General features: G+C 41.0%; 2 protein-coding genes across 4 annotated transcripts in view; one reads left to right on the top strand and one right to left on the bottom strand.

Annotated features, from left to right (window-relative positions):
* The window catches only part of DCP1B (decapping mRNA 1B), a 42,711-nt gene extending 25,505 nt beyond the window's left edge, over positions 1-17,206 (bottom strand). The window contains exons 1-3 of one of the 3 annotated variants that reach the window (XM_064654546.1): positions 17,000-17,206; positions 15,464-15,504; positions 12,996-13,123 (exon numbers count right to left, since the gene is read on the bottom strand). In XM_064654546.1, the coding sequence (XP_064510616.1) occupies positions 12,996-13,123; positions 15,464-15,504; positions 17,000-17,134 (304 nt within the window). In that variant the 5' untranslated portion in view covers positions 17,135-17,206. Of the gene's footprint in view, positions 1-12,995; positions 13,124-15,463; positions 15,505-16,032; positions 16,876-16,999 lie in introns of those variants that run through there. The other 2 variants (XM_064654545.1, XM_064654547.1) reach the window with 2 other exon arrangements.
* The window catches only part of CACNA1C (calcium voltage-gated channel subunit alpha1 C), a 480,151-nt gene continuing 456,890 nt past the window's right edge, over positions 4,457-27,717 (top strand). Inside the window, exon 1 of the mRNA XM_064654541.1 lies at positions 4,457-4,890. Coding sequence (XP_064510611.1) covers positions 4,761-4,890 — 130 coding nt within the window. The 5' untranslated portion in view covers positions 4,457-4,760. The remainder of the gene's footprint in view (positions 4,891-27,717) is intronic.

The raw sequence follows: 27,717 nt of genomic DNA, 5'->3' as shown, positions 1-27,717 counted from the left end.
GTACTGTAGGAAAATTTAAAGTCCATTGATCCATATATTTCCATGAAGCTCAGCAGATGTAAGAGTCCATCAGCAGGGTCTTTACTTTTTTTGGAAAAGAGCCCAAATGCAAACTGTATTTGCAAGATTTCCTGTAAAAATGCATTCTGTTGATGCTACAAGAAATTTTTAGTCACGACACAGGAATAGCTTCTATGTTATGATCCATCTGGCTTAGTGCATTTATTTTTTTCCCCACACCACTGGTTTTCCAGTCACACCTCCTGCCATTGCATCATCAATTCCAAATAATTTTTAGATCAGGATGGTGTGTGACACTGAAATTAAGGCAGGAAGTCTGTAAATGCCAGGCTATCAACTTCTTAAATAACAAGTTGTTCTTAATAAATCTTTTATTGTTCTTATTTATAAGCTGCTCTTAAGTAACAAGTGGTTCTCATTACTATTTCACAATAGACTTCCAAAATGTCCCCATCAAACTGGAGCTCCTCTGCCTTTTGTAATGGAAAAGACTAAAGAGTCTCACTCAAGGAGTGTAAAAGCTAAGTGAGGAGGTATTAAGATAAACAAATGGTGGGTGAAAGTTCTGTTCTAGTTCTGATATAGAAAAATGAGAGATAGACACTGACTTTAGAAAGGCAAGTAAGTAAGTCTGCAGCAAAGCTAAAAGCTGCATCCAAATATCCTGAGACAACAAAAGCAATCTTCCTGTGAAATAAAAACCCATCAGAGAAAGGCTTTGTGGAAAGAAATCCATAGCCCCTCAACATCTGAAACTATTACCTTTATTAGCTCTATATTCTTTGCTAACTTTCTAAAGCAAACAACAAAACATCTTCAATACACTGAAATGAAGCCAGGCCCTGATCTACAGGAATCATCTGAACAAAAATGCCTTGCACAAATCTAGGCTAAATATAGATCCATATTTTCTATCAGCAGAAAAGCTTACACTAACATAAGACTATCACAATTAGAAGCATTTAAACTAGAAACCACACTCTTTTCTTGATTCTATGCATCTCACATCGTACCTAGAACTGAAAAGCAATGAGAACTTTCCTGGAGACCAAAAAAATTGCTTTCATTTGAAAGAATAGGAAGGAGAGCTGCCTTCTGCATTTCAATTTCCATCCTGCCTCCCATTATGTTAAGAAAAGCAGCAGTTTCCATATGTTTCTTGGGGAGTATCTGGGCTTCCAGTCCCATGGGGATAAAGCCTCCTCCACTGTCTGTGCCACACACAGTTGGTAGAGGGCTCCTCAGGATTTGAACATCACGGTTTTCATTTATAATTTAGTCCAATCTAAGAATATGCTCCCAATTACTCTTAAAGTGCATCTCTGAGGTACCTGCCAAAGGTCAAGGTGCACCTCTAATTCCAGAGCTATAGCCGAGCTCAAGGTCAAGTTATTTTCCAAACTAAGACGATGCCATTTTTCCAGTATAATAGAAGAGAAGAGAAAAAAAAGAAGATTATTTTAACCTCAAATAGGTGTTCAATAGCATGTAATTTTTTCCTGAAACCTGAGTTTTTGCCCTAATCAGTCTGATGAGCTGTCACTCCAAATGGTTTAAACTCCCACAAAATAATGAACAACTTCGAAAAGGACTTCATGAGGAAAATAAGCAACTTTAACTATAGAAGATGTTTCTAATTCTGACTGTTGTGATCTCATCTCTTATTTCTTCACTGCATACCTTCAGATCCTAAGTAATGGAAATACACTTGCAGATCTGGACTAAGTTCTTGGTCTGTAACAACAGAAGTTTAAGTTACTTGTATATACTTGTTCTTATAACAAGAAACACCTAAGAAATATCTTAAGATTAAGAGAATTTAAAAACCCCACTTCTGTATTTTTCTGTTTCTATACTCTGTACACACCATCACTTTGGAAGCAGGCAATTTGTTAATTTTTCCTACACCATCTCTATTCTGAAATGGTTAGAAAAAGAATAAAAAAAATCCACATAGAAACAGGCAAAAGTAAAGTCAACTACTCCTCCTGAGATTTTATATGTTCACTTCATATTTACAGCATATCTTACATATTTCCTTTTATTGCTTTGCCACAGCCTGTTACCATGTTATATTCAACACATTAAAGAATTCTTCTCTACTACTCTACAGCCATTCCTTCTCTTGCAGTCAGCTGCTACACTGCCTTCAGTGACATCTGCTTGGCTGTAGAGGTGCAGTTGGAAATTTTTAAGTCCGTGCAATTTTTAGTGATATAACACAATTTCACAGGCCCAGAAAGGCTTCTCCTTCTTCTCACATAATGACAGGCAAACAGTAATAGGTTTGCTCCGGCTGTGGGTTGGTTCACACTGTGCTCCCAAGATAAATTTCAGTAGATGACTGTGCCCCTGAACCCTTTATCATTCACATATGGCCACTGCATTCTTGCATGCTTGAAAGCTGAATGATCATTAAAGTATGAATAGAAATGTTTCATCTGTATTTTTCTTGTGAAATCGCAGTTTAGTGATTTCTTTCATGAAGATACAAACACCACCTCCTCGAACTACCTCGTTGCTTTTTTCTTCTGATTACTGTAATTATTTTTACACATATTTGTATATCTTTTAAAATTGTATTGTTAGTGTTCAGATTACTTACTAGTTTACTGATTTTTCTGCCTCCTTGAACACAAGACATTCTATGTGGGCACACGTACAAAGGGAGAAACAGACTGTACCCCTGAGATCAAGTTTGCCACCGAGAAAATGCAATTTCAGCAGTAAACATTTCCTTACTTTAGACCTGTAATCCAACAGAACCCCCCCCCCCCCATTTATCAAAATAATTTTATATCAGCAGCCAGACATTTCACAACAGCAGCACTGGGAGGTACCCTGCAACTTTGAATCCATGAATATACACTAGACATATAGTTGAATTTAAATAAAAATTTGGAATTTTGCACTGGATTATTTTTACTACAGCAATTGTATTATTTTCACACAGAAAGTAAAAATGCATATTTCATTTTGCTTCAGAAGTTAGCAGTATTTTATTAGCTCATGTATAATCCTTTAGGAATAAAATGTATCTTCTGCTTCCTCAGTCTTTCCCCTCCTTCAGCTTTTAACTCTCAGTGCAAATCTGAACATCTACTTTGTTTTCTGATAGAGAGAGAGTGTTAGAGAGAGAAATATTCATGTGAGAGAAACCAGAATAAAAAAGAGATAACAATAAAAAGAAAGCAGTAAAGCCCTGCAGGAAGGCATATAATACCTTACATAAAAATCCAATGTTATTTCTCTCCTTTTTCTAATTATTATGAAATTTCATGAACTTCTTAATTGAGAGATGCTACACATTCCCATGTAGAGAATGTAACACTGTATGTTATTTAGCAAATAATACTAAAATTTTACAGAAAGGCAGTTTGTTTGGCAGAGACAAAAGAATTGGTGGAGCTCATCAAACTGAAAGTCCATATCCTGGCTAAGACAATGACCAACACCAGATGATTCACAGGAAGAATCTTCCTTGCCCCTTTATTGCTGACTTCTGACCTGAAGCATATGTCTTACATCTCTTCCTTTTTTTTCTCCTGGCTACAGAATCTCTGGTTGGTTTTATTCATATAAATAATATCTCTGCTTTGCAAAAGGATTACTGAAACAGGCCCCAAAAGACTTAGGCCTATGCATGTCCAAAATAATGAATCTAGCAGGTAAAACCCACTGGGGTATTTTACGATTGATTTTAAGTAACTCTTTATGACACGAGAAGTTTATATTTTATTAAAGCAAGCTCTGTGCAGCAAAACCAACAACTGGGCTGCAGCCACAACCATTAAAGCAGAGCAGACAGCAGGCATCAAGCCCAACACTGTTACTAGTTTGTAAGGCAGTTAAGTCAAAAAAGCAATGCTGCATTAGCAGCCCGAGTGGAATTCCACTGGAGCACTCGCACCGTGTTTCTGTATATAACACATTCCTTGTCCTTTAAAGGCTATGCTATCTTACACTTGGGAAGGGTTTCTTTCCTTTTTCCTCCTGTAATTGAAAAGTATTGTTTACTGCCGACTTAAGGCTTGTTTTGACGAAGGGAGCGCTGATGAGGCACTCAAGAGCCCCCATTAAATCAATGTTAGACAGAAGTGAGCAGCTTGTATATGTGCTGGGGGATGCACTCGCTCACATATTTATCTTCCATGTTTTCAGAGAAGGTTACAAATATTTTTATATATATATACACACACATATAAAAGAGCACAAGTGAGCAAGCTCACATTCCAAGAGAAGTTTTCTGGCTATGTCAGGAGTGAAGTCCACCCTCTGCTAGACAAACCTATTTTTTTTCAAGCCCCAGAGGATATTATCAGAGAAGTCCGTGCTGATATACAGAAACCAGAGATCGCCGTGGCTCGGGGAGGTGATGAGCTGACGGGTGGATGGCGCCCATTATCTTCACTCCTCAATCCAAGTTTTCCTGAAAAACGACAGGGGGAGGAGAAGGCTCCAACTGAGCATAAGACACAGAGGACAAGGAAAGGATTAAGAGTGAAGAGCAAGAAAAGGAAGGATAACGCAAGAGATATTGCAGAGGTTTCAAAGAGCTAGAAAATAGCTTCTAGATTAAAAGATCCAGTTGTCACTAACTTAAAGTAGCATCCAAGCTTTAACTTCTGTACAAGGCTACTGCATAAAATAACTCAGAAGAAAGAAAAAGTTGACCAAAAGGAATGTGCCTTTTCTATCTATAGAAAATACACTTAGGTTCAGCTCCTTGGAATTTTAAAATGTTTCAAGCCTTGGTTCGGCAAGCGTATCACCCGCTCCCCAGCCACCAGCCAGGGGAGCCTGACACCAAGTATAAGGGGAAGCTGGTGCATGAAACTCAGCTGAACTGCTTCTACATCAAACCTGGAGGTAAGACAAAGTTGTGTGCACAGGGATTGCACTGTTCTCTACCTGCTGCGATGAGTATTGCCTTCCTATTTAAACAGAGCACTCTGTCTGATGTAGGAGACTACACTAATAACTTAGAGTAATATTTGGTGATAATGTACTGTGAACTCCTGAATGTGTCTTCATACCACCACAGGATTTAGATAATTCTGGTAATTCTCCAAGCTGTGGAGTTAAGTAGATGAATGGCTTCTCTTAGCAATATATTGTATTTTGAGCATCTAATGAACATGGCTTTCCAACTCCCACTGTGATACGATAAAAAAAAAAAAAAAAGGAATGTAAGTATAAGGAAAAAAAAAGATAAAGGTTTTTGGGGTTTTTTTTGGACAAAGAGGCTAAGAAGTTTAAAATATACAAAAGCTGGAAACACTAAATACGTGTGTTAGCATGTGAAGGGATTAAGCTGAAAAGGCAGTTATGCAAGAGATTGCTGAAAGCAACTTGCTCTGTAATATTCTCATTTGCAGAAGAAATATGTAGGCTTTCAGGTACGTGTTTACCCTGATCTTGAAACACCCACCATTTTATGCTATACAAGGAGGTGTGTGTGAAGTAGAGGGTATACAGGTAGTCACATGAAAATAACCTCTCTGAAAAAAAAAAATAATTATCTGTTCCAACTTGAACCCTTGAGCTTTGCTGCATCATATGCCTATCTTATCTTGAAAAGATGTCCGGAATTCCCAGCACTGGCAGTACACTCTCAACAGTGAACCTCCAGACAAGCTAATATCTTGCTTATATGCTGACATCCATAAATGGGAAACAAAGACTGTGTCTAGCAGATACATGCAGTATTACTCTCCTTCCACTCCATACAGGAACTCATCCACAACAGCAGGGTGCTTGATACATGGTTTTAATTCTACTCTGTGTAACTTCTCCTACGAATTTGTTTGCCCAGGCAGAGATATACTTCCACCATACACAAAATAATTACCAGCCATCAAAAGACTACATAGCTTTGTTATCTTAGCTCCTTGGCCCGTTTCTTCTCACTTAGCATATAGTTACTCTGACTTTCAGACTGGACTCCATCGTCACACAGAACTGAAAACCTGCTTTAGGATTACTGCACTTCTTTTCCTTACACTGAGTTTTGACCACCCTTGAGGCACAACACGTAATTAGAGCAAAAAGACAGCTGCAGTCATCACAGTTACAGCTGCAAAAAGCCACTTCATGAAGGCAAACCATCCTAAATCATTTTCTTTGCTCAGTCAAAGGCTTTCACACCCCCTAACAAATCCTCAGGGTAGGAAGGGTAAGGAAGAAACAACTAAAACATCCTTTTAAGAAAGTCTGAATGGAAATACCTGTGCTGTATTGGGTGGAGTGACAAGGGACAGAGTGTTACACATCCAAACTTACGTCTGAAACTTAAGGCCTTCAGAACTGGTATCTACAAATTCCCCTGAAAAACACAGATTTTATTTAGTTTTAAGGAAAACAAATAAGGCAGCACTGGAAAAACTAAATTTAGAAACACTTAATAGTACAAACAATTTTTCTTTAAAAACAACAAACAAAAAGGGATATTGCAGTTCCCCCTCTTCTTTTGTTTTTTTTTTTTTTTCATTGGAACCCTAAAAACCTAAATCACAGAACATTTACTCTCCAGGATAAGCAGAAAAAACCCCAAACACTCTTAAGTAGAATTAACCAATATCTGCTAATCCTAGAATCACAATAATAATTTAGTTTGGTTGGGACCTCTGCAGGTCATTTATTCCAGGGCTGGCTTCAGTAAGAGAGAGACTTAGGAAAAGAAAAAATTATGATCAACTAAAAGTTTTCACAGAAAACAATGTCCTATGGCACTTTTTCAGTCAATTTATTTTTAATCAATTTGCATTTATGCATACTTCTTTAAAACAAATTTTCCTGTCCCTCTCACTACATTAAAAATCCACTTCTTCCACAGATTTGAGCTGAGTTTAGTTATAAAACCAGGTGTATCAGCTTTTGTACTCTAGAACAGGTAAGCCAAATAACCACTAGATAGCAAAATCACAGTTCCTGATCTTAAAACTCACTTGCCTTGAGCCAGAACTGCTGCACATCCATCCATTCTTGACTGCAAAATAGTATTAAGTTATGCCATCAAGTTACAATAATACTTTTATATCTCAGCAGGCAGGCATTCAAGATTTTCAGGCATCCTTGAAAATTAAAATGAGGCAGAAAGCACAAGGATCTAATATATAAATGTACATATTTTATGGGTTTAGTTATAAAAATGTAAATTGGTATCTATACCACTTCCAAGGGGCAGTTTATTATTTTTCTTGACATTCTGAAGCAATTTTTACCATTTTCTAAGCACATTAAAATCACCAGTTAGTTGAAATACAGACCACAAAGGGAGGAACTATATGGGAAACATAGTAGGAAATTAGTAATGCCTTTAAATATGCTTTTGTAAACTAGCCTATGAACACATAATTTCTGAGTGTAGGTAGAAGGAAGTCAACTAACTGAGTACTAGAGAGCATCCCACATGAAAAAACATAAATCATCACTATGCACTTGATAAACAGAGGCAGTAAGAAACTTGCTTGCTTGTGTCAAGAAAATTTGCACTTGACAAACTCAAAAGCAGTTAAGCTGGACACAAACTGTATAACAGGTTTCAGGAAGAAAAAAGCAAATAACACGACAAAGCTCATGCTGCAACTTTCATTTTCTGGGTTTAGAATTAACTCTTAGTAAGACATGAATTATTTTCAGTATGTATATTTTCTTTTGAAACTTAAAAAAGTTGGGTATGTGTTAGCATTCCAACACTCTCAGCAAAACTGAGGTTTCACTTTAAGGTCAGGAACGCTCAGGGAAGACAATTGTGACCTCTGCTGTTGTTCTGTCTTGCTGGATACATGATGAATTTTTATAATGCTGATCAAAGGAGAGAAATTGGAATGGAGAGAAGGAGGAGAGGTTTGTTTATAACTCTGAGACAAAAATGTCTCCAAGGACAGAACCGCAGGTAAACCACAAGCATTCGTATTCTGAACAAGTGGCAGCAGTCAGCCCAGGCAGACTTCTTAAAAAAACCTTTACCCAAATCTGTTTAACAAAAAAACAGGCTGAGAAGATTATACCCCTAAAGAGGGCAAGGCCCTTCTACCAAAATCACTTTGAATTTCTATAGTTTTAGCTTGCACTTTTGTTCCAAACCGACAAACATTTTTCAAAGAGTTTTAAACTACAGAAATATTTTCAACAAAACATGCAGGTTGTAGCAGGCCAGAATAATAATTCTGCAATCAAACTTAACCTCAAAAAAATTGTTTTAAGTTATTCAGCTGTGACAAAAATCACTGCATTTGCTTAATGATGCAGCAACAGAAAGCCATGTCATACTTCTGAATTAGTAGACCACTGATTTTAGAGAAAAATAATACAAATTGAATGAAGTTAAAAACACTTCAAGGTATTTGTTTCAAAATTCTGAAAAACAAATGAGCATTTGGGGAATAATCAACTGAATACACGTTGCAATTTACTGCTTTCATCATGTCAGGTTTTTTGTTATTGGACCAGATACCCTATGTTGGCAGGCAGGAGGCTGATAAATAAGGCTCTCCATTCTAAACAGAACCAAAAACCAAAGAGAAACTCTACTACCTCATAAAAACAAAGCCTGGAATATCTATTTTGCCTGTCTCAATGGAAACAATTGAGCAAGTAGTAGTTCACTGGTCAATATGCAGAAGGCTGAATCTATATATATACACAAATAAATTTAACCACCAAATGCTGGTTCTGTTCTCGATTAAAAACACATTTCAGAAGAAAGAAGAGATCTGAAACCCCATGTTACAGAATGTATAATGTAATATAGACTGGAAACATATTTCAGGGTAAACAAGACACTATGATACCCAAAAGAGGATTGGCTTCCATGATATATTAACTTCTACATATCACTCAGATTCTCTTAGTGTTGTCTCCTACTTTTCCTTCCGAAGTAAACTTCTAACAGCCTTCAAACTAAGAAATGCTACTTGCAGGGTCACTAGGTCTTCAGAAATGCCTGCAGAGGCAGGACACTTGTTATCCATTTAATATTTTTTACCAGGATGTATTTACTTAGGAGGGTGAACTAAAATGAGCCACAATCAGTCTCAAAAGAGATGAGTTATTCTGTTTAAGAGGGCCCTTGGATGCTGTAATTTAGAATTTAAGAATGAAATACAATAGTTTGAGAAGAACATACACCGTTGTCTTTTCCTAAACATTTTACAATCACTTGTCCCCAGGGATATATTTGGAAAAATTGTCATACAAAATAATTATGACCTACATGGGAAGGAAAAAAACCAAAACCGAACCACAAACAAAAAAACCACAAAACTTCTTTGGACAGCTGGCAAACTTCCCTCTCCCTTCCATCCCATCTACTAGACATCTTTGCAGTGTAGAAATCTGGGAAAATATAACATTTTCAGGGTTCTGACAGACACATGGTGGCATGTTAAACTGGACAACTGAAACAAGGATGAGCTTATGTATGTCTCACAGGTGCCTAGGCAGGTTTGACAAAAACAGGCATGTCTGGTCTGCTTTTGGACCACTTACTGAACCTCTGCTAAGGCTCAAATTCAGTGGACACATCTGACTAGAAAGGCTTCATTCTGCTCCAAGCCCAGGAGATGAAATGATCAAAGGCCTTGCTACAAAGGTGGCACAGAAATGAAAAGCAGCTGCTCTGCCAATAGGCACAGAAACTTGTTATAAAGTATTTGTCAATCTGCCACACAATTTCTTTCTCCACTCCTTATAGCAGAAAAGCACCCAATTAACCTGTATCAGATCACTGTCACAATTAGCACACTATTTTAAGGTAGGATCTTGTGTTCTTCTCTGGCAGCTGAAATGCTCAAGGTGAAGCTAACTCTGAGATATACAACTTACTGTTGACCAAATTCTCTGTGACCTGTAAGCATGAAAAACAGGATTCAGCAATGAAAAGCTAAATCAGTCAACTGAGGAAATAATTCACTGACCCAGTACAAAGGCATAAACACCTGGTACAATACACAGTGAGGAACAGCTGTAATTATTATATAGCTGATCAGTGCTAAAGAGAGAAAATTAAGTTCATTTACTCAATAATTTACCACCTTGTATTTCTTCTCAACTGTCTCATATTATTCGGCACCAAGGCTTAAGCAACAGGCTCTAAATATTGGTTTTCACAATAAATATCACCAAAAACCAATGAAAAAAGTAGTAATTGTGTAGTTAAGATTATTTATTTTTTAAAACCCTTAGAATTGTTAGATGATCTAAACAAAAATGGGACTCCTGTCTTGCTCTCATAAAGCAAGCATCTAAAATTGCAGTTAACTAGGTAAGTTTAAAGTCACATTGAAAATTCCCTATTTGATACATAAACCTTCTCTTCTTGGTGGACAAAGATTTCTGCTGACATTAAAAACTGTAATTTGATCTTCCCTCCTGGCTTTGAAATGAATAATCCCAGCTCCAGCCTAACAGATTTCTCAAACTAAACTTCTCTGCAAAACAGTAGATCAGTGCAAACATTAACTGGCATGGATCCCAAATCCAGCCTGAAAAGTCCTGGGATTACACTGTGTCTCCAACATGGTGTTTAGACAGTATTTCAACTTAAGATGACCAGGATCACACAGAACAACAGAAGAAATATGAAAAAAACCCAATAAAGTAAGATGAAATATTTCTTTTCTTAATTTAAGTATTCCTAAAACTTATATTTATTGTGTATAATTTTGGAAAAAATCTTTCTGTTGTGATCATATATTGGATGCAAAGCAAGCCTTACAAAATGACAGCTATTACAAATGCTGGCGGACTTGTCCAGTACACAAGCACCACCTTGGGCTGCCAAGAGGTTTTATTTTAGGCTGTGTGGTACAACCAGCCATAGATATTCAGCTGCACTAAAATGAAGTTGGTTTCAACAAATATTCAGAATACTGGGAGAAGCAAAACACTGGGCAGGACTTCTTTGTTTCTCTAAATGCTTGCTTTTGTATTTTCCTGATGTTTATGTTATGACAAAAGCCCTGTTCTGTAGGAAAGCCACTATATCAATTGGAAAAACAGAGGAAACTGTTAGTTTTGTTAGATCTAAAAGAAGACATGTATGAAAAACTGCATAAGAAGTCACCAAGTCAAACAAAAGGTTAGAAAAAGATAACTTGTTTCCAGATACTGTTAAGTATTACTGCCAAACTGTCCACTGTTTTGCCAAGTAAACAGCTATTACTGAGTACTCCTTGTTAGCATCTGGAAGCAGTAGAGAAAAATAATACTACGACATCAGGGCTTAAAACCCACAGGTTTTAGGGGCTGGGGATCTCTTAATTTCTTTTTTCATGCCAGCACTCAAGGGAACGATCCAGTACAGAGTGCCATGGAGTGAAAAAACTGTCAGATCTCACGGCTCAGAGATTCTAAACTAAAAGAAGGGTAGTTCTACTTCCATGTTGCCACTGGTAAATTGTCTGTGTAGGTGCTGGGGGTCCACCCCAGCCAGCAGCTCAGCCCTGTGCAGGTGCTTGCCCCCTCCCCTTGGTGGCATGGGGAGACAATCAGAAGAGAAAAAGTAAGAAAACAGGTTAGCACTTAAAATATTTGAGACCCTGCAAACCCAAAAGACTGACATCTCTTGGGAAAAACAGCTTATACTCTCCAAACCCCACGATTTTCCTCCTAATAAAAAAATCAACCAATCACAGTTTACAGGTAGTAATCACACTTACTTCATGTCAGCACAGAGTTATGACAACTTCTAATTACTCTTTATACCAATTGTCTCAACAAAAATGAAAAATGAATAGACCAGGTTTCAAAATGTAGGTACTAGTGTATACACACATAAACTCCTAATGGAATTTCAAAATGAGATTAAAGAAGATTACACTTACATAAGAAAGACCCTTCAAAACCAGATGGGATAATAGGTCTCATGGTACTTAAAATCCTAATGTCCTAGGTTAGCCTGAATATGTCTGCATTTCTTTTCAGTTTCTTTGTGAATTCCAATACTTTGTCAACCTAGAAAATACTCTCAAAAATAGCAGTTTCATTTAGGCTATTTAAAATGTTATTTCTCTATTGTTTTTACCACATAGTGCGTGTGAACAACAGGATTCCCTCTTGATATACTTTCCAACTCCAAACTAGTCTATGAAGTAAAAAGGTCTAGCAGATGATCAAATTGGGCTGCTTCAGCCTTTAATTCATCCAGAGGGAACACTTCTGCGTCACAGTTCACATAAAACATTTTTGCAATCTGCTTTTATGCATCAAGGACAAAGCACAGATGACACTACAGCTCCACTTCCAAGCACAGATATAAACTGTATATTTACAACTGCTCATTCTCGTGTAATTGCTCATTGTAACACTCTGTATGCAGATCTGCATGCACAAGTGAGCTTTCCCATGTCTTCCACTTATTTTTGCCTGACACTTGCTAATTCTGGTATAAAGATAATCGTGCAAGATAAACACAGAGCCCAAAGTAATAACTCTGTCTTTCATCAGGGTTTAAAGGAGACCCAACGTTATGTTGTCAGGAGTTACGCCTCATGGTTGAGAGGCACACTGCCTTCCAACTTGCTCCAAGGACAGGATTTTGGAGCTGGAGCACAAAACAGGGCTTGAATTTGCTGCATTTGTCTGTTTTTATGCAGAAAGCCAAGACTACAAATACCACTCCAAAACTTCCCAACGCTGACTGGGGTACATTCAGGAAACACACACTCCCTGCCTCTCTCAGCCCATCACATACACACCACAATAAACATTTACTCTTTGTCAGTTAAATTAAGAGATTACTACTAAGCACATGCTAATACTTTCTTTAGCAGAGTGGCATTTTAGGAAGCACTGAGCAATTCTTCTCTTTCAGCACACCAAAAAAGCAAAATACATTCCTTTACTTTCACCTGTTAACCAGCTAATTTCAGCCCCTGAGAGCTGCAGTCTAAGCACTTGGACTGCCTTAACCAAGAACAGATTGAAGAGAAGCTGACTTCAGTATTTAACCCCACGTGTCACATACTTACATCTGGCATTTCTGTACAGTAGAAAGGGGTCCTGGAGCTGGAAATCAAGGTCTTTAGTAATAGGCTCAGTTCGATTTTCCATGCTCAGTCTGTTCATAATTGTGAAACCATGCCTTGGAGAAGCTGATCTGAAAATTAACAAGCAGAAATCCCATCAAGAAGAGGAAAAAAAAGAAATCACTAGAATTTCTTTCCTGTATAGTTCTCCAAATTTATTAATCTTTTATTATTATTTCTAAGAGGTACCACAAAAAACTGATTTTGTTGCCAAGGAAATAGCAACTGGCTTTTGCAGTATTTTGTGTGATCCTTTTAATTATGGCAAAACCCTACATTATGTATGAGAAATAAACAGACTGTCAGCATCACCTTATCCAACACCACCATCTATCCTATAGTTTCTTGCTGGAGTAGAAAGTAGCAATTAAAATAAGTCAGTTATGGGCCAGTGCAAGCATACTTTTCAATACAGTCACCCCAAAGAGGATTTTCCACGCCATCTAAAGCGTAAGAACAAAAGTGAGGGTGCTGGGAAACTGGAACAGGTTGCTCAGAGCAGTTGTGGATGCCCTATTCCTGGAAGACAAGGCTGGACAGGGCTTTGAGGAACCTGATGTAGTGGAAGGTGTCCCTGCCCATGGCAGCAGGAGTTAGAACCAGATTATCTTCAAAAGTCCCTTCCATCCTAAACCATTCCATGATTCTATGACTCTAAATCATTATGCATGTTCATGGGGGTTACACTTCAAAGTCATTTAGATAAAGGTGAGCTGTTAAATCCATCATGACCCTGACAGGAGATACTACTTCCAAACTAAGTATGACAATAAAGGAAAGACTATGGATAAACATTTGGGAAAAGTGCCATCTCTGGCAATTGCTGCTGTGTGGATTTCTCTATGAAACCCAAAGCAAAGGAAGCTGCATTACAGCATCGGAGTCAACAGAAAAACAAAAAAAAGTGGAATCCTTGACAAGAATCCTTAATTTGCAGCAGTCAGTGCTTCACTTAAAACAAACAAACAGACCACTTCCACTGGTGTTAACCCAGCTGGAAGTCTGACTTTTTGACTGTTCCTCGGAATTCACTAAGATGAGATGGGTAGTAAATAAGTTATCTCAAGTAAAATGGTCACATCACTTTACATTGTGACTAAAGAGAAACAACCAAGGCAACACCAGTGGTCTCCAACCTATGATCTGTTGGCAATGTCTTTTCCACAGAACTTTATAACTCTGTTCAAAGCAACAGAAAATTAAAGTTAAAACTGATGATGCATGATATTACCCACAGTTCACAACCTGTTCCATTCTGTTGCCTGTAGGGCAGCCAGGCATCAACCCCTGCTCTAAATGGAAATTTCCTCAGGCAACAAAGAGAACAGTGAAAGATCACAGATGCAAGGAGTACCAGGTTACATGTTGTCAGTTCTTGAGCTTTACAACCAACACACCAGGAAATACTGCTGCTGTTCTGCAGCCCATAACTACCCACATCCACCTACTGCTTGCACAACAAAGAGCTGGTTCTTTCCTCTCACGGTGGTAATTAGAAAAGCTCTTATCTCCACTCACCTGAAAGCAGCTTAGAAAAATTACTGTTGACCATTTCCACTGCTGGTAGGAAAGATCTCTACAGATTGAAACCAGCATTCCCACTTCACACAAAGCTCACAGACTCCTGGGCCTCTCTGTCACTTCACACATACATCTCTCACCTTCTCAAAACAATCTCTTGCTTTCTCAGCTCTCCTACCAGTTCCTCTTTGACATAAAAGTTGAAGAAGAAACTTTCTGCTTTGGTGTTAAACCCTGGCAGCTACTGCAAGATCTGCTGACTGTATTATTTTCCAACTTTAACAACAGTCACAGGGAAATGCTGAGGCACTAACATGGAAACTACAACATAGGGCAGGCTTCATAACAGAACAAATGTGCTAAAACAAGTGACATAAAAATGATGCTCTGAAAAGCCACAATCAGAGGTGCTGCTAAAAGAGAGCATTAAAATCAGCCAAAATGTTGGATGAAATATGCATGAAAAATGAACAATCAGACATAAGTAGTATGAATGTACCCTAAGTAGAGAAAACAATACTTCCTAAGTTGTACCATTCCCTTACTTTAAAGAATATGGTTATTTATTTCACTATTTGCTTTTTGTCCAGACACTTTTTAAACTGCTACATCCTAATTAAACCAACACAAAAGATTTCTACAGTTTACCCTATTGAGATTTAAATCACATTTGGAAGTCTTATCAAAATACAAGGTGGTGCCTCCTTCCCAGTGTTTTCTTCCCCGCATTTGCTTCTACCAGTTTCAGTTTCTTTTCACCCTTGAACAAGGGGGAGCATTTACTTCATGACTTCACTTCATTTACTTCATTCACACTCCATCCCAGCTAGCTTTTCCATATCCACAGGTTATGGAAACATTCTGCAGACGTTAAAAGGTAGTGTCCTCACCTTGTGTAAACAAACAGCGTTCCTTCCACATCAGTCTTCTCCTGAAGAAAAGGAAAGTTAAGGAAGTTGAAATCAGGGCAGTGTTTTGCTTACTGTCAGTGAACCCCCCTTTATCTCTGTTTCCCAGGACCATCAGTTTCACTTCTCTCATCCAAGCCACAAATACATAAACCCAACTTCATCAGCTGGTGGTGAGAGGCTGGAGCCTGCACAGGTCACTATGCATCTGACTCAAGTTTTATGATAAGATATAGAAAGGCTAAATGCACGACACCATGAGGCTAAACTGGATTAACTCTCCACTACACCCAAGGGCAGTGCACAGCCCAGTCAGGATTTTCCAAAGGGCACCTGTCCTCAGGGGCAATGTTTGGGACAGGTACAGGGGAAATGACACAAAAGGGAGATGGTGCAGATTCTTCAAACACGGGCCCTAAGCCCCACCATTACAGCAAAGCAAGAACCACCTGGAAAGAGCCTGCATGTTAGATTACCAAAAGTTTCCCTGAGTTAATTAAGGTTTTAAATCTTACAACAATCTTTATAGCCTTGTTAACTCCTACACTCACTCTTTTGTACATGTTTGGGTTCCATTATAGGTGTTTGAAGGGCAGAGGAGAGTCTGAGGTCCGTGTCCCAGGGTTAAACCCCAGTCTCCCACAGCTGTGGGTTAAACTCTGTCAGGCTTGGTGCTGTGACCACATCCCTGGGGAGCCTGTTCCAGTGCCCAACCACCCTCTGATGGAAGAGCGCTTTTCTTCATCCAGTCTAAACCTCCCCTGAAACACAACTTCAGGCCATTCTCTTGAGTCCCATCACTGGTCACCACAGAGAAGAGATCAGTGCCTATCCCTCCTCTTCCCCTCACGAGGAAGTTGTAGACCACAATGAGGTCTCCTCTCAGTCTTCTTTTCTCCAGCTGAACAGACCAAGTTCCCTCAGCTGCTTCTCATACGGCTTCCCCTCAAGGCCCTTCACCATGTTCGTTGTTCTCCTTCAGACACTGGTTAAACCCCAGTCTCTCACAGCCCTGGGTTAAATTCCAGTCTTCCACTGCCCTGGATTAAACCACAGTCTTCCATCGACCTGGTTAACACCCAACCTCCCATGGCTGCAGGTTAAACCCCAGCCCTGGGTTAAGCCCCAGCCTCCATAGCCCCATGTTAATCCCCAGTCTTCCACAGCCCTGGCTAAACACCCAGTCTCCCGTGTCCCTGGGTTAAACACCCAACCTCTCTTGGACCTGGTTAAACCTCAACCTTCCATGCGTCTGAGATAAACCTCATCGTCCACTGCCCTGCCGCACGGGACACAACTCCTACAACCCTGCAGCCTCCCAGAGCCCACTCCCCGGCCCCTACGGGGCTGCTCTCAGCTCCGTCAGGCACACCCCTCCCTCACTCCCGCCCTCACACCTCGGCCATGGCCGGGTGGGGCGGGGCGGGGGCGGGGCTCTCACGGTGGGGGCGTGTCCCGGCCGCTCCCCGCCCCGGTCCCCGGTGCGGCGGGGGTGTGTGCCTCGCCGGGCGCACGTACCCACTGGCTGGCGCGGTGTCCGAAGGTGTAGAGCGCCACCTGGCTGGCCACGTCCACGATGCCGCTGATGTAGGGGTCGTGCTGCCGCAGCGCCGCCAGGCTGATGTCCAGCCCCCGGCCCAGCGCCGCCGCCATCTTGCGCCCCGCGCCCAGGCGCGAGCAATCCACCACCGAGCGGCACCATCACCACCACCACCAGCGGGGTGGCGGCCCCGCAGCGGAGTGCAAGGCGCCGCAATCGAGCGCCGAGCGCCGCCGGCTCGGGATTGCCGCCGGTGTGCGTGTGGGGGGGGGGGGGGGGAGCAGGGGCTGTGCCGGGGGGGCGGTACCGGATCATGGGATCACAGTCACAGCATAGCTGGGGGTGCAAGAGGCCGCTGGAGATCACCCAAGTCCAACGCGCCTGCCGAGGAAGGGTCACCGAGAGCAGGTGGCACAGGGGCGTGCCCGCGTGGGCTTGACATGGGTCCAGACTCCACACCCTCCCCGGGCACCCTGTGCCAGGGCTCTGCCGCCCGCAACGAAAGGAAACCCTTCCCCACGTCGAGCTCGAAATTTTTTGTTTTGGTTTGCGGCCGTTGCTCCTCGCCTGCCGCTGGGGACCACAGAAAAGGGCCTGGCACCGTCCTCTGGGCGCCCGCCTTGGAGACATTTATGTGCATTGATGAGATCCCCTGTCAGCCTTCTCTTCTCTGGACTGAACAGGCCCAGCTCCCGCAGCCCCTTCTCGTAAGAGCGATGAGTCCCACGAGCCTGCCCAGCTGGAGCAGGAGCAGGGGGCACCACAGCAGGCGGGCTCGGGAGGACAGGGAGCTGCAAGCCCGGATGGAGCTGGAGCTGGAGCCGCGCGGGCTCAGCCTGGCACATGCACAGGAGCGTGTCTGTGTGTCTGTCTGTGCCACTGGGTCCGGGTCTGGGCTCCTCAGCTCGAGAGAGACAAGGAGCTGCTGGAGAGGTTCCGGCAGAGGCCATGAAGATGATGAGGGGTCTGGAGCATCTCTCTTACCAGAAGGGACTCCGAGAGCTAGGCATGTTTAGTCCAGAGAAAGGATGACAGAGAGAATCTCATCAATGCATATAAATATCTCAAAGGTGGCTGCCAAGGGGATGGTTCCAGACCCTTTTCAGTGGTGCCTTGGTGACTGGATGGGGCATAATGGACATAAACACAAGAAGTTTCACCTCAACGGCAGGAAGAACTTTACACTGAGGGTGGCAGAGCCCTGGCACAGGCTGCCCCGGGAGGGCGTGGAGTCTTCCTGTCTGGAGCCATTCCAAATCCACGTGGACGCATTCCTGTGTAACCTGCTCTTGGTGACCCTGCCTTGCCGTGGGGGTTGGACTGGATGACTTCCAGAGGTCCATTCAACCCTAACGATTCTTTATGGACACTGTGTGCCTGCAGAGAGAGAGACGTGTGGGACTGAGCAAAGCCAGCAGGTGTGTCTGTAACCACAGGAATCTGTCAGGATATGTGTGCTTCCCGTGGGCTCAGCCGTGCCACCAGCACAGTGCACGCTCAGCACTCGGGACAGGGAGAGAAGTTGGTTCAGAGCGATGAGCACACACCGTCCGTGTTTGCTGGCACACACTCACAGGCTCCTGCATCGAACTGAAGGGAACAGGATTGTAAACTAAACCATATACAGCCCTCCTGTAGATATATATATATGTGTATGTATATACACTCATACATGTGACAAGCAGCTGAAACCTAAACAAGCATAATATGATATGGAGATATACAAACCACAAGCAACAGATGGACAAGACCAAGAATTCAGTTACCACATTTTCCTGTCAGACACACATATTTATCATTAATCTATTGATACCAACAGTTTACAGCAAATACTCGAGCTTTATGAGGCATGCAAATAAACTCAGCACATACTTATATTGAAAAGATTTGCTTAACTGTCTGGCCTGAATCCCCAGCAAGAGCAAATTATTTTTACTTCATCACCTCAGACTGACGTAGCAGTTTTGGAAGGAGTCACCATCTCCTCTGTACAGAAGCAGTAGGGCGATATATTTACTTCCAGAGAATGGGATACCCTGGAATAACTCAAGGCAAAGGTAATGGATGCTGTCTAAATTGTTTACAATATTCCTGACACGACATTTTTAGAAAGGGAGTGTCTGGACAAATGGGATGAGGACTGCCATTTTATTTTCTTCCCTCCTTTTCACTCTAGGCCAGAAGGAGCCTGTGGGGCAGAGCGAGGAGTAACGTCTGGTCTGAGAGCAAATGGGCAAGCCCAGGTGAAAAAGCTTCCATAGCGTGAAGTGGGGATAGGAGCAAATTGAGAATTCATAGTATTAAATGTAGGAACAGTGAGTCTCTTGAAGGGAGCTAGAGATGGGCATGTTGTCAAAAAGGACAGAAATAAAGACTGGGTTTGGGGACTTAGGAGAGAATGTGTAGGTTTTATTTTATCACAGGCAGCCACTAAAAATTGCATCACTAAGAATAAGGACCTACAACTTGCTCTGCAAGCATACAGTGAAAGAGGAAACATCTGAACACACTCTTTAGTTATAATCCATCTCGTTCTTGGTCCCTCCTTTTCTAAAGGCATCTTGTTTCATTCGGGGCTGTGGTGAAACACCACTTTGGAGTTTAGAATTTTATGAGTGTTTTTTGTTATATTCTTGGTAGGAAAAGGCTCTAAGTGGTTCCATTGGAAAGCTCTGACTGACTTATAGATCCCGTAATATCAAAGAAGATATATGGGCCCACAGTGGACAAGGAAAACTGCTGTCCTTAGTCTGGAAATGACCAGAGTAGAAAGGCAAAATAGTAATATGTAGGAAAGATAAGTTGTGTTGCTCAAATGGCTAACAGATGCACAATAATTTCTTTTTGCTGATTAGATACTTCTCAATTCACAGTTTCCAGGCCCCCCTAATCACATTCCTCCTCATGTGCTGGGGTTTCTCATTACCACCATCTACAATTCTTTGGCAATTCTCCTGCTTACACAAAATCCCAACTTGTCACCAAGGCTTAGAAGTGTGAAACTCTTGAAGTCCCACTCCTGGAGTTTCCCTTTCCAGATGCTTTTGCTTCCTCCAACAATAATACAAAAAAGTTGCCTTGCCTTTTCCTTTTTCTTTTTCTTTTCCTTGTTCTTTCTCTTTTCCTTTTCCTTGTTCTTTTCCTTGTTATTTTTTTCTTTTCATTTTCCTTGTTCTTTTTCTTTTCCTTGTTTTTTTTCTTTTCCTTTTCCTTGTTCTTTTCCTTGTTATTTTTCTTTTCATTTTCCTTGTTCTTTTCCTTGTTATTTTTCCTTTTCATTTTCCTTGTTCTTTTTCTTTTCCTTGTTCTTTTTCTTTTCCTTTTCCTTGTTCTTCTCCTTGTTATTTTTTCTTTTCATTTTCCTTGTTGTTTTTCTTTTCCTTGTTGTTTTTCTTTTCCTTTTCCTTCTTCTTTTCAATTTCCTTTTCCTTTTCCTTTCTCTTTTCCTTTTCCTTTCTTTTTCTTCTTCTTTTTCCTTACCTCTTTGTTTTCTCCTTCTCTTTTTCTTTTTTTTTTCTTTTTTGGTGATGGTGTGGTGGGGTGCATATTGCAAAAAGTCCCATAATGAAGAGAGTGTTATAGAAATTGCATTTCAAAGGCTTCTTATTTGAATTAAGAAAGTTACTCATAACTTTTCAGGTAGGAGAAAGCACTATTTAGAAGATATATTGCAGCCCTGTTCCATCTGAAAAAAAAAATGTTTAAAGCAGAAATGAGGTGCCTTTCAGCTGTTACAGCTTACTTTGTTTCTTTTGTTGCCTCTTTTTTCAGACCAAGCAGTAAGTAATAATTAAAGCCTTGCACATTTGTTGTGTTAGAGAGACTGACTGGCTCAAGGTTATCTCCTGTGCCCTTCTCTTGACATGGGAAGGCTGCAGAGTGTCCTGTTTCCTTGAGGTCCATGGAGGAAAATTCAGCTGTGAGGTTAAATACCTTGAAGTAGGCATGTCAAAAATTTTGCCTGTCTGTTTTCAGTGCCCTGTTTGCAGATGCATTTTCAGTACAACTTTCCTCCCAGATCGCTGTGCCCCTTCCTAACACAGCTGGACAGACAATTCCTTCACCCTGTGTTTTTGAGTCAGCAAACCTGTCAGGCTTCTGATCAGGCCTTTTTTTATATTTTCTGCTGCACTGAGAGGTGGTTTCAGCTGGTTCCAGCTGTTTTCCTGTATAAGTGGGATGTAATTGCTCCTTCCATTTAGCCTGAAGTAAATATACTTAGTAAAACCATTAGCTCTGCCCTGCTTTATGGGATCACTTGATAGTAGACTAAAACTTTTCCAACAAAACAAGATGCTGTTAAGAACAGAAACGCTGTGAATTCTCACTGCATCTAAAAACTTGGGGATTTTTAGCAAAAATGTCACATCTGAAAAGATTGATTCTTTAAACTGTGGTTATTTGCTTACAGTCAGTAATCCAGTAGTCCATAATCACTATAAATCAACTTTGAATGATTTTGCTGTAGTTCTGCTTATGAAACAAAGTGATTTTATAGCTTTCAAAATGTCATAATTTCATGAAGTATATTATTAGAATGTCACTTTTTTGTCTTCTACCTACCTGGATACTATTATGTTAAAAAAAAACCCCAATACCCATACCTATGCTTTTGACATGGTATGAAATGCATTTTGTGTGGGTAATATTCAGAGTGATTCAAGGCAAAATCCACACAGCGTGACATTCTGAAGGTCTCCTTTAATAACACAGGTTGGGATGGTCAGGCCAAACCCTTTCACAAGGGTTGTTCAAGCAGTTATTTAACCTTCAGATTCAAGAATCTGTGATGCTTGTAAAGATTGAGCCGTGCTTCCTACAGCAATCACACCCTACTGAGGGTATGATTTTATGGGCAGGTTTTTGGTGGCACTGCTGGGGACGTGCAACCTGCGTGCCAGGCCTTCAGTCCTGCCATTCTGGCACCTTGGTTACTGCACTGGCACAGGTGTGTACGTGGCCTCAGTGTGACCCAGGCAGATGGGGGAAATGAACTGTGTGAGAAACAAGTGTTCATGCTCCCCCTGAGATCACAGCCTCCCCTGGCTGCCTGCCTACCTGTTCACATTCACTCCGTTCTCTGAGCAGCACTTCTTTTAATAAACAGCAGGAATCACTTGAGCCAGGGGAGTGCTGAACACCTCATTTGCTTCACTTCCTCTTCCCCAGCCCATTTTGAGTTGTTATTGCGTGGTAGTTGCCATTTCCTTTTTATTTCTTCCCAAAGGCTGCCATAATTTTCTTCTCGCTCTGACTGATGGCACCACTGCTTCCCCTTCTAGAGGAGCAGCATTAACAAGGTCCTCTTACTCCATCCAGGGCCACTTAAATACCTTTGTGTGATGCTTTCCAGCACGGTGGCTTCCTGGGAACAATGAGTTGCTCTTGTGGAGCCAGAATGATCTCACAAGGCTTGATTAGCCATGCCCCACATATACTCTGGGGATGTGCTTTCAGCTCTGCAGTGTGGTAGCTCTCACCATTTGGGAACCAGTGCCCTGTGGTTTGTGCTGCGTCCCTTCCCAGGCACATTTGTCCAGGCATTGAGTCCATCATCAGCAAATTTGCTGATGACACCAAATTGGGAGGGAGTGTCGACCTGCTGGAAGGCAGGAGGGCTCTGCAGAGGGATCTGGATAGACTTGAGAGATGGGCTGATTCCAATGGGATGAAGTTCAATAAAGCCAAGTGCCGGGTCCTGCACTTTGGCCACAACAACCCCATGCAGCGCTACAGGCTGGGCACAGAGTGGCTGGAGAGCAGCCAGGCAGAAAGGGACCTGGGGGTACTAATTGACAGGAAGCTCAACATGAGCCAACAGTGTGCCCAGGTGGCCAAGAAGGCCAATGGGATCTTGTCCTGTATCAAAAATAGCGTGGCCAGCAGGAGCAGGGAAGTGATCCTTCCCCTGTACTCTGCGTTGGTGAGGCCACACCTTGAGTATTGTGTTCAGTTCTGGGCCCCTCAGTTCAGAAAGGATATTGAGGTGCTGGAGCGGGTCCAGAGAAGAGCAACAAGGCTGGTGAAGGGACTGGAGCATAAGTCCTATAGGGAGAGGCTGAGGGAGCTGGGGTTGTTTAGCCTGGAGAAGAGGAGGCTCAGAGGTGACCTCATCACCGTCTATAACTACCTGAAGGGAAGTTCTAGCCAGGTGGGGGTTGGTCTCTTCTCTCAGGCACTCAGCAATAGGACAAGGGGGCACGGGCTTAAGCTCTGCCAGGGGAAATTTAAGTTGGATATCAGGAGAAAATTCTTTACAGAGAGAGTGATCAGGCATTGGAATGGGCTGCCCAGAGAGGTGGTGGATTCACCATCCCTGGAGATTTTTAAACGCAGATTGGACGTGGCACTGAGTGCCATGATCCAGTAAATGGACTGGATTTGGACCAAGGGTTGGACTCGATGATCTCGGAGGTCTTTTCCAACCCAATCAATTCTATGATTCTATTCTATGATTCTATGATTTGCAATATATGGTGTTTTCAGCCCCCGTTCATTAGAGGCTCTCATTAGTTAGCACTGGAACACTTTCCTGATGCTCAAAAGTCGAAATTCTCGGTTGCACCGTCGGGCCACTTCTTAACTCCGGTCCTAATGGTTAAAATAATGTCAGTCTTTTTGTTAGTAATTTATTACTTGCCTAAGGTTCCTTAATGAATATCAGGTCAGACTGTTATAGTTTCATCTGCTGCTGTTATTAAAATATTCTCTCTCTGCACTTCCATTCCAATTCCAAACAACCTTCCCCCCTGCCCCCAAAGAAACCCCAGCGCATTAAGTTATTAGCAGGCACACGTGTGTCTGTAATGTTGTTCCCTGGTGAAGTTTGTGAGATTGTTTGGAGATTTTCTGCAAATGTTAGTCCACACAGAAGCGGGATAATGTTCTTTGGCATTGTTGGGTTTGAAATTCTGATATTATACATACTGTGTATGAAATAATTAGCTATAATTTACTATGATTTTCAGTTGGAGGTTGCATTTTTCCTGTGTGTCAGAGCCTGGGCTTTTACCAAAGGACTTTTTCTTTCTCTGACTTACATTTTGCTAAGTAATTCTCATAGTAAGTAACTCTATACATTTCTTTTGCTGTACATTTATTTGCAAGGTATTGAGCTTTACCTTTTTTATAGGCCCAGCCTCTGCCAGCTTGAGGAGAGCAAAAGGAAAGTTCTCTGCTATCATTAGTAGAGCTACAGTTTTTTCTTTCTAACTTCCTATATAGATATTGTTCTTGGGGAGTGAAGAATTCTTTTTGATTTAACTTTTCTGAGGGCATAATCTGAGATGAAAAAATAAATTTAACACCAGGAAAAGACTTATTTCAGGAGGAGGAAGGGAGAGGCTGTACCAATATAATTGTATTGAAATATAGTGTTATTCAGAAAAAAAAAATCTTCCTTGTGTACATTTAATCAATATTAGATTTTCAATGTTTTAAGTAACTATATGATTTCAGTGTCTTATCTTTCAGAAGAGCAGAAATGAGAAAATGATAAACCTAACAAAGGTCTTTGTGGAATATCTGTGGAATGTTTTTCCCAGGAAATCTAGTTGCCACAGTAAAAGGTGTTGCCTTTATCCACAAAATTTGCCTGACTTCTATAGATATACATTTGTGAGTACGATTCTGTCAGATCTCTTAATAAAATTCTAGATTTCATCCTCCAGTCTCTCTCTAATGCTGGTAATGTTCAAAACATTGTTGATTTTCCTGCTGTAACAAAGAAAAAATACTGTCAAAACTTACTGGTTTCCCCTCCTTCTTTCTTTATTTAACGTAGCAGAATTCACTGACTTCAATAACATTTATCATAAGTTTTACCTGTGCAAATTCCTTTGCATCCACACTCATACTCCTTTAATTACAGTTTAAAAATTAACACTGGATTTTATTATGAGAAGGCAACTATTTTGGGCCAGTATTTGATTTTTTTCAGTAATTTTTTTACCACAATTGTACGTGCTTAAGTTCAATAGAATATTATTTATAGCCCTTACCTTCTTGCTATCCCGATAAACTGACATAAACTGTTTTGATCCATCAGCTTCATTCTTTGCACAGTTGATTGGCTAGAAAAACCACTAAACTACTGAAGAGCATGGAGCATTCCTACTGTTTCCTGTAGGTTAATAAGATATAATAGCAATTATATCTTACCTAAGATAATACCTTTCCAACCACATCTTTCTTTTGGTAATCACCATTTAATTTGGCAGAATCAAACACCTGTAGCTCTACAAGAGCTGTTTTCCAACTAGTTACAGGGAAGATGGCCCCATTTAATTAATTCCTAACATGGAAAGTTTCATTAGATAATTACATTAAATCAGGACCTCGTTTTTACACCTCACTTAGCACAGCAGCTCTTGCCATATGAAGGCAATGGAGTCAGCACAGAGCTGTGCCACTGGTGCTGCTGCAAGAGCAGCTGATACTGCTGGGGGAATGTTTGGGCTGAGCCCAGTCAGGAGGCTGGGATGGGCTGGAATGGGGTGCACTGGGAGCTGTGCCTGTGGTGCCAAAGTATCCCTGTATAAAAATGAGTTCTGTATGTTCAAATCAGCTTTTTGTTGAGTCAATTGAAGTGAGGAAAAGGTCTGAATAGCTGTTATACCTGTAGCTGTTACAGTGTTAATTTATGAAGAGAATTTGCATTAGTGCCTTGTCAACTGACAGAAGTATCTCCTTGGTGGTTGTTGTCTTGTTTGTTTGATCTCTTGTTCATTTGTTTTAAATGAAGAATGTTGGTGCTTGTTAAAGACTAATACAGCATTTCACAGCTTTAGGCATAAGTGAGTGAAGTTGGAGTGTTGTAACAATATTGGATTCTAGAGAGCAGATAAATGATGATAGAGGGAAGGATCCTTAAAGTTAAAACAATCCAGCAAGTACAGTGGGATCTCTGTCTCAAATATTTCCCCAATCCTTTTGTATTTTTGATAGCTGCCTGTGAATATTGCCCTGGGGAAATCCTTGTGATGCTAATGGCTATTTCAGATCTGCTCCTGCAGGTGGGCAAAGCTTCTGAAGGTTCTCACAAATACATCTTCTGTAGTTAAAGTTAGGCTTAAAAGCTACTGTGTCTTTTAATGTGAGATCACCTAACTTATTATAGCATGATCTTGACATTTTGCTGTAACATGTTGGGTGATCATTTTTATTGGTTACTGGCTTTATTTGGCTAGCAAATATCAATGAGAGATTTGTTTTAAAGTAAACTTCCTTTCAAACTGAAAATTGACTTTTTTCTTTTATTATGCAGCATATTGCAATAAGGATCCCCAATTATCTCTATGCTTTAAATGCAATTACTTGCTTCTTCCTGGAGCTTAGAACTGTTTCATTTTGATTTTATTTCCTCATTTTGGTCATTATTTTTGTTGCTTTAAGGTTTATGGGTATGGGAAGAAAGCCCTGGGTAGAAAAACGAGCTTAGATTTGTGTAACTGTATCAGAAGATGAAACTTGATAACAGTTGAAGTGTTGCCCTTGGAAACAATGAATGCAGTCCTGGTTTTCAGGAGGCATGGATTTGGGCAAAGGCACCTTCCAGCAGGCAACCAATAGAAGAGATAAGCACTTTGAATGAGATTTTGAAGTGGAAACTAAAGGTATTAGCACCACAAACCTCCAGTGAATATGTGAGTCTGGGTTTATTACACTTGTGTGAATTTGTTTCCCTCGGTGAAGGCATTTGGCTGTCCCTCTCTTACAATCTGATTTTGTCATTTTCTGGTGAAGCTGTGCTGTGTCTTCTGTCAGATTACATTTACAGGCATATTACCTCGCCTGACTGAAACGTGAACTACATGGATTTTTCAAAGAAAAGCTTCTATAAGCAGTAACGGGACAAAGTTTCCCCCCTCCCTTTTATTTTTCCTGCTGGTTTGCCCAAATCTGTTAATTTTATTATCATCCTAAATTACTCTTAGAATCGTCAGATGAACTTGCCTTGTGATCTGCAGTGAAATTGCTGTGTCACTGAAGCACTGGTAAACCTAACAAACTGTGTAAAACTAAACCAGGTTCAGGACATTTTTGTTAGGTACTTCTGCTATTTACTTTTGACTTACTACTCAAATTTTACATGGCTTCTGAGGGAGTTCTGTTATTAAAATATCAGGTAATGCAGTAATTCATAGTGCTCTCAGAATCACAGAAAGGTTCAGATTCTGGAGGTTGTGTTGTCCAACATGATTATAAAGGAGAGGCACGGATTGGAAGAGAATTAGTGAGAGTTTTGTGTTATTGTTGGTACAATACATGAGCAGACAGACTGGGGAAACAGGATGCATGAATCACAACTGGTGTGATAAGAGGACAGAAGATCCAGGAAGAATGGGATGGAGGACAGGAGGCAGAGGTGAGGTGGAGCAAGGCTGGCTGTGGTGGAGTGGAGGGCAGGATTAGCATGGGAGCAAAACTGAAGGAGGTTTGCAACCAGAGTGAAACACCTGCTAGGAATAAACTGAGATGGAAAGGCCAGAACTGAGTAGATCTCAGGGCAGGAAAATTCAGGTAGATTCTATAATATGCGGTTTTGGTGGAAGGAAGTGCTGAGCACAAGGATGGGTAAAGAGGGTGCTGTCATTACTGGAAACTGCCCTTCTGCCATGACCATTTTTTAGGTCACTTTAATTGCTGGTTGTGACATGACCTAGTTGGAAGTGGTTGCTGTTACGGAACACAATGT

The sequence above is a fragment of the Pseudopipra pipra genome, chromosome 5, assembly GCF_036250125.1.
Source record: "Pseudopipra pipra isolate bDixPip1 chromosome 5, bDixPip1.hap1, whole genome shotgun sequence".
In the NCBI taxonomy this organism is placed as follows: domain Eukaryota; kingdom Metazoa; phylum Chordata; class Aves; order Passeriformes; family Pipridae; genus Pseudopipra; species Pseudopipra pipra.
This window is presented reverse-complemented; position numbering and strand designations above follow the sequence as displayed.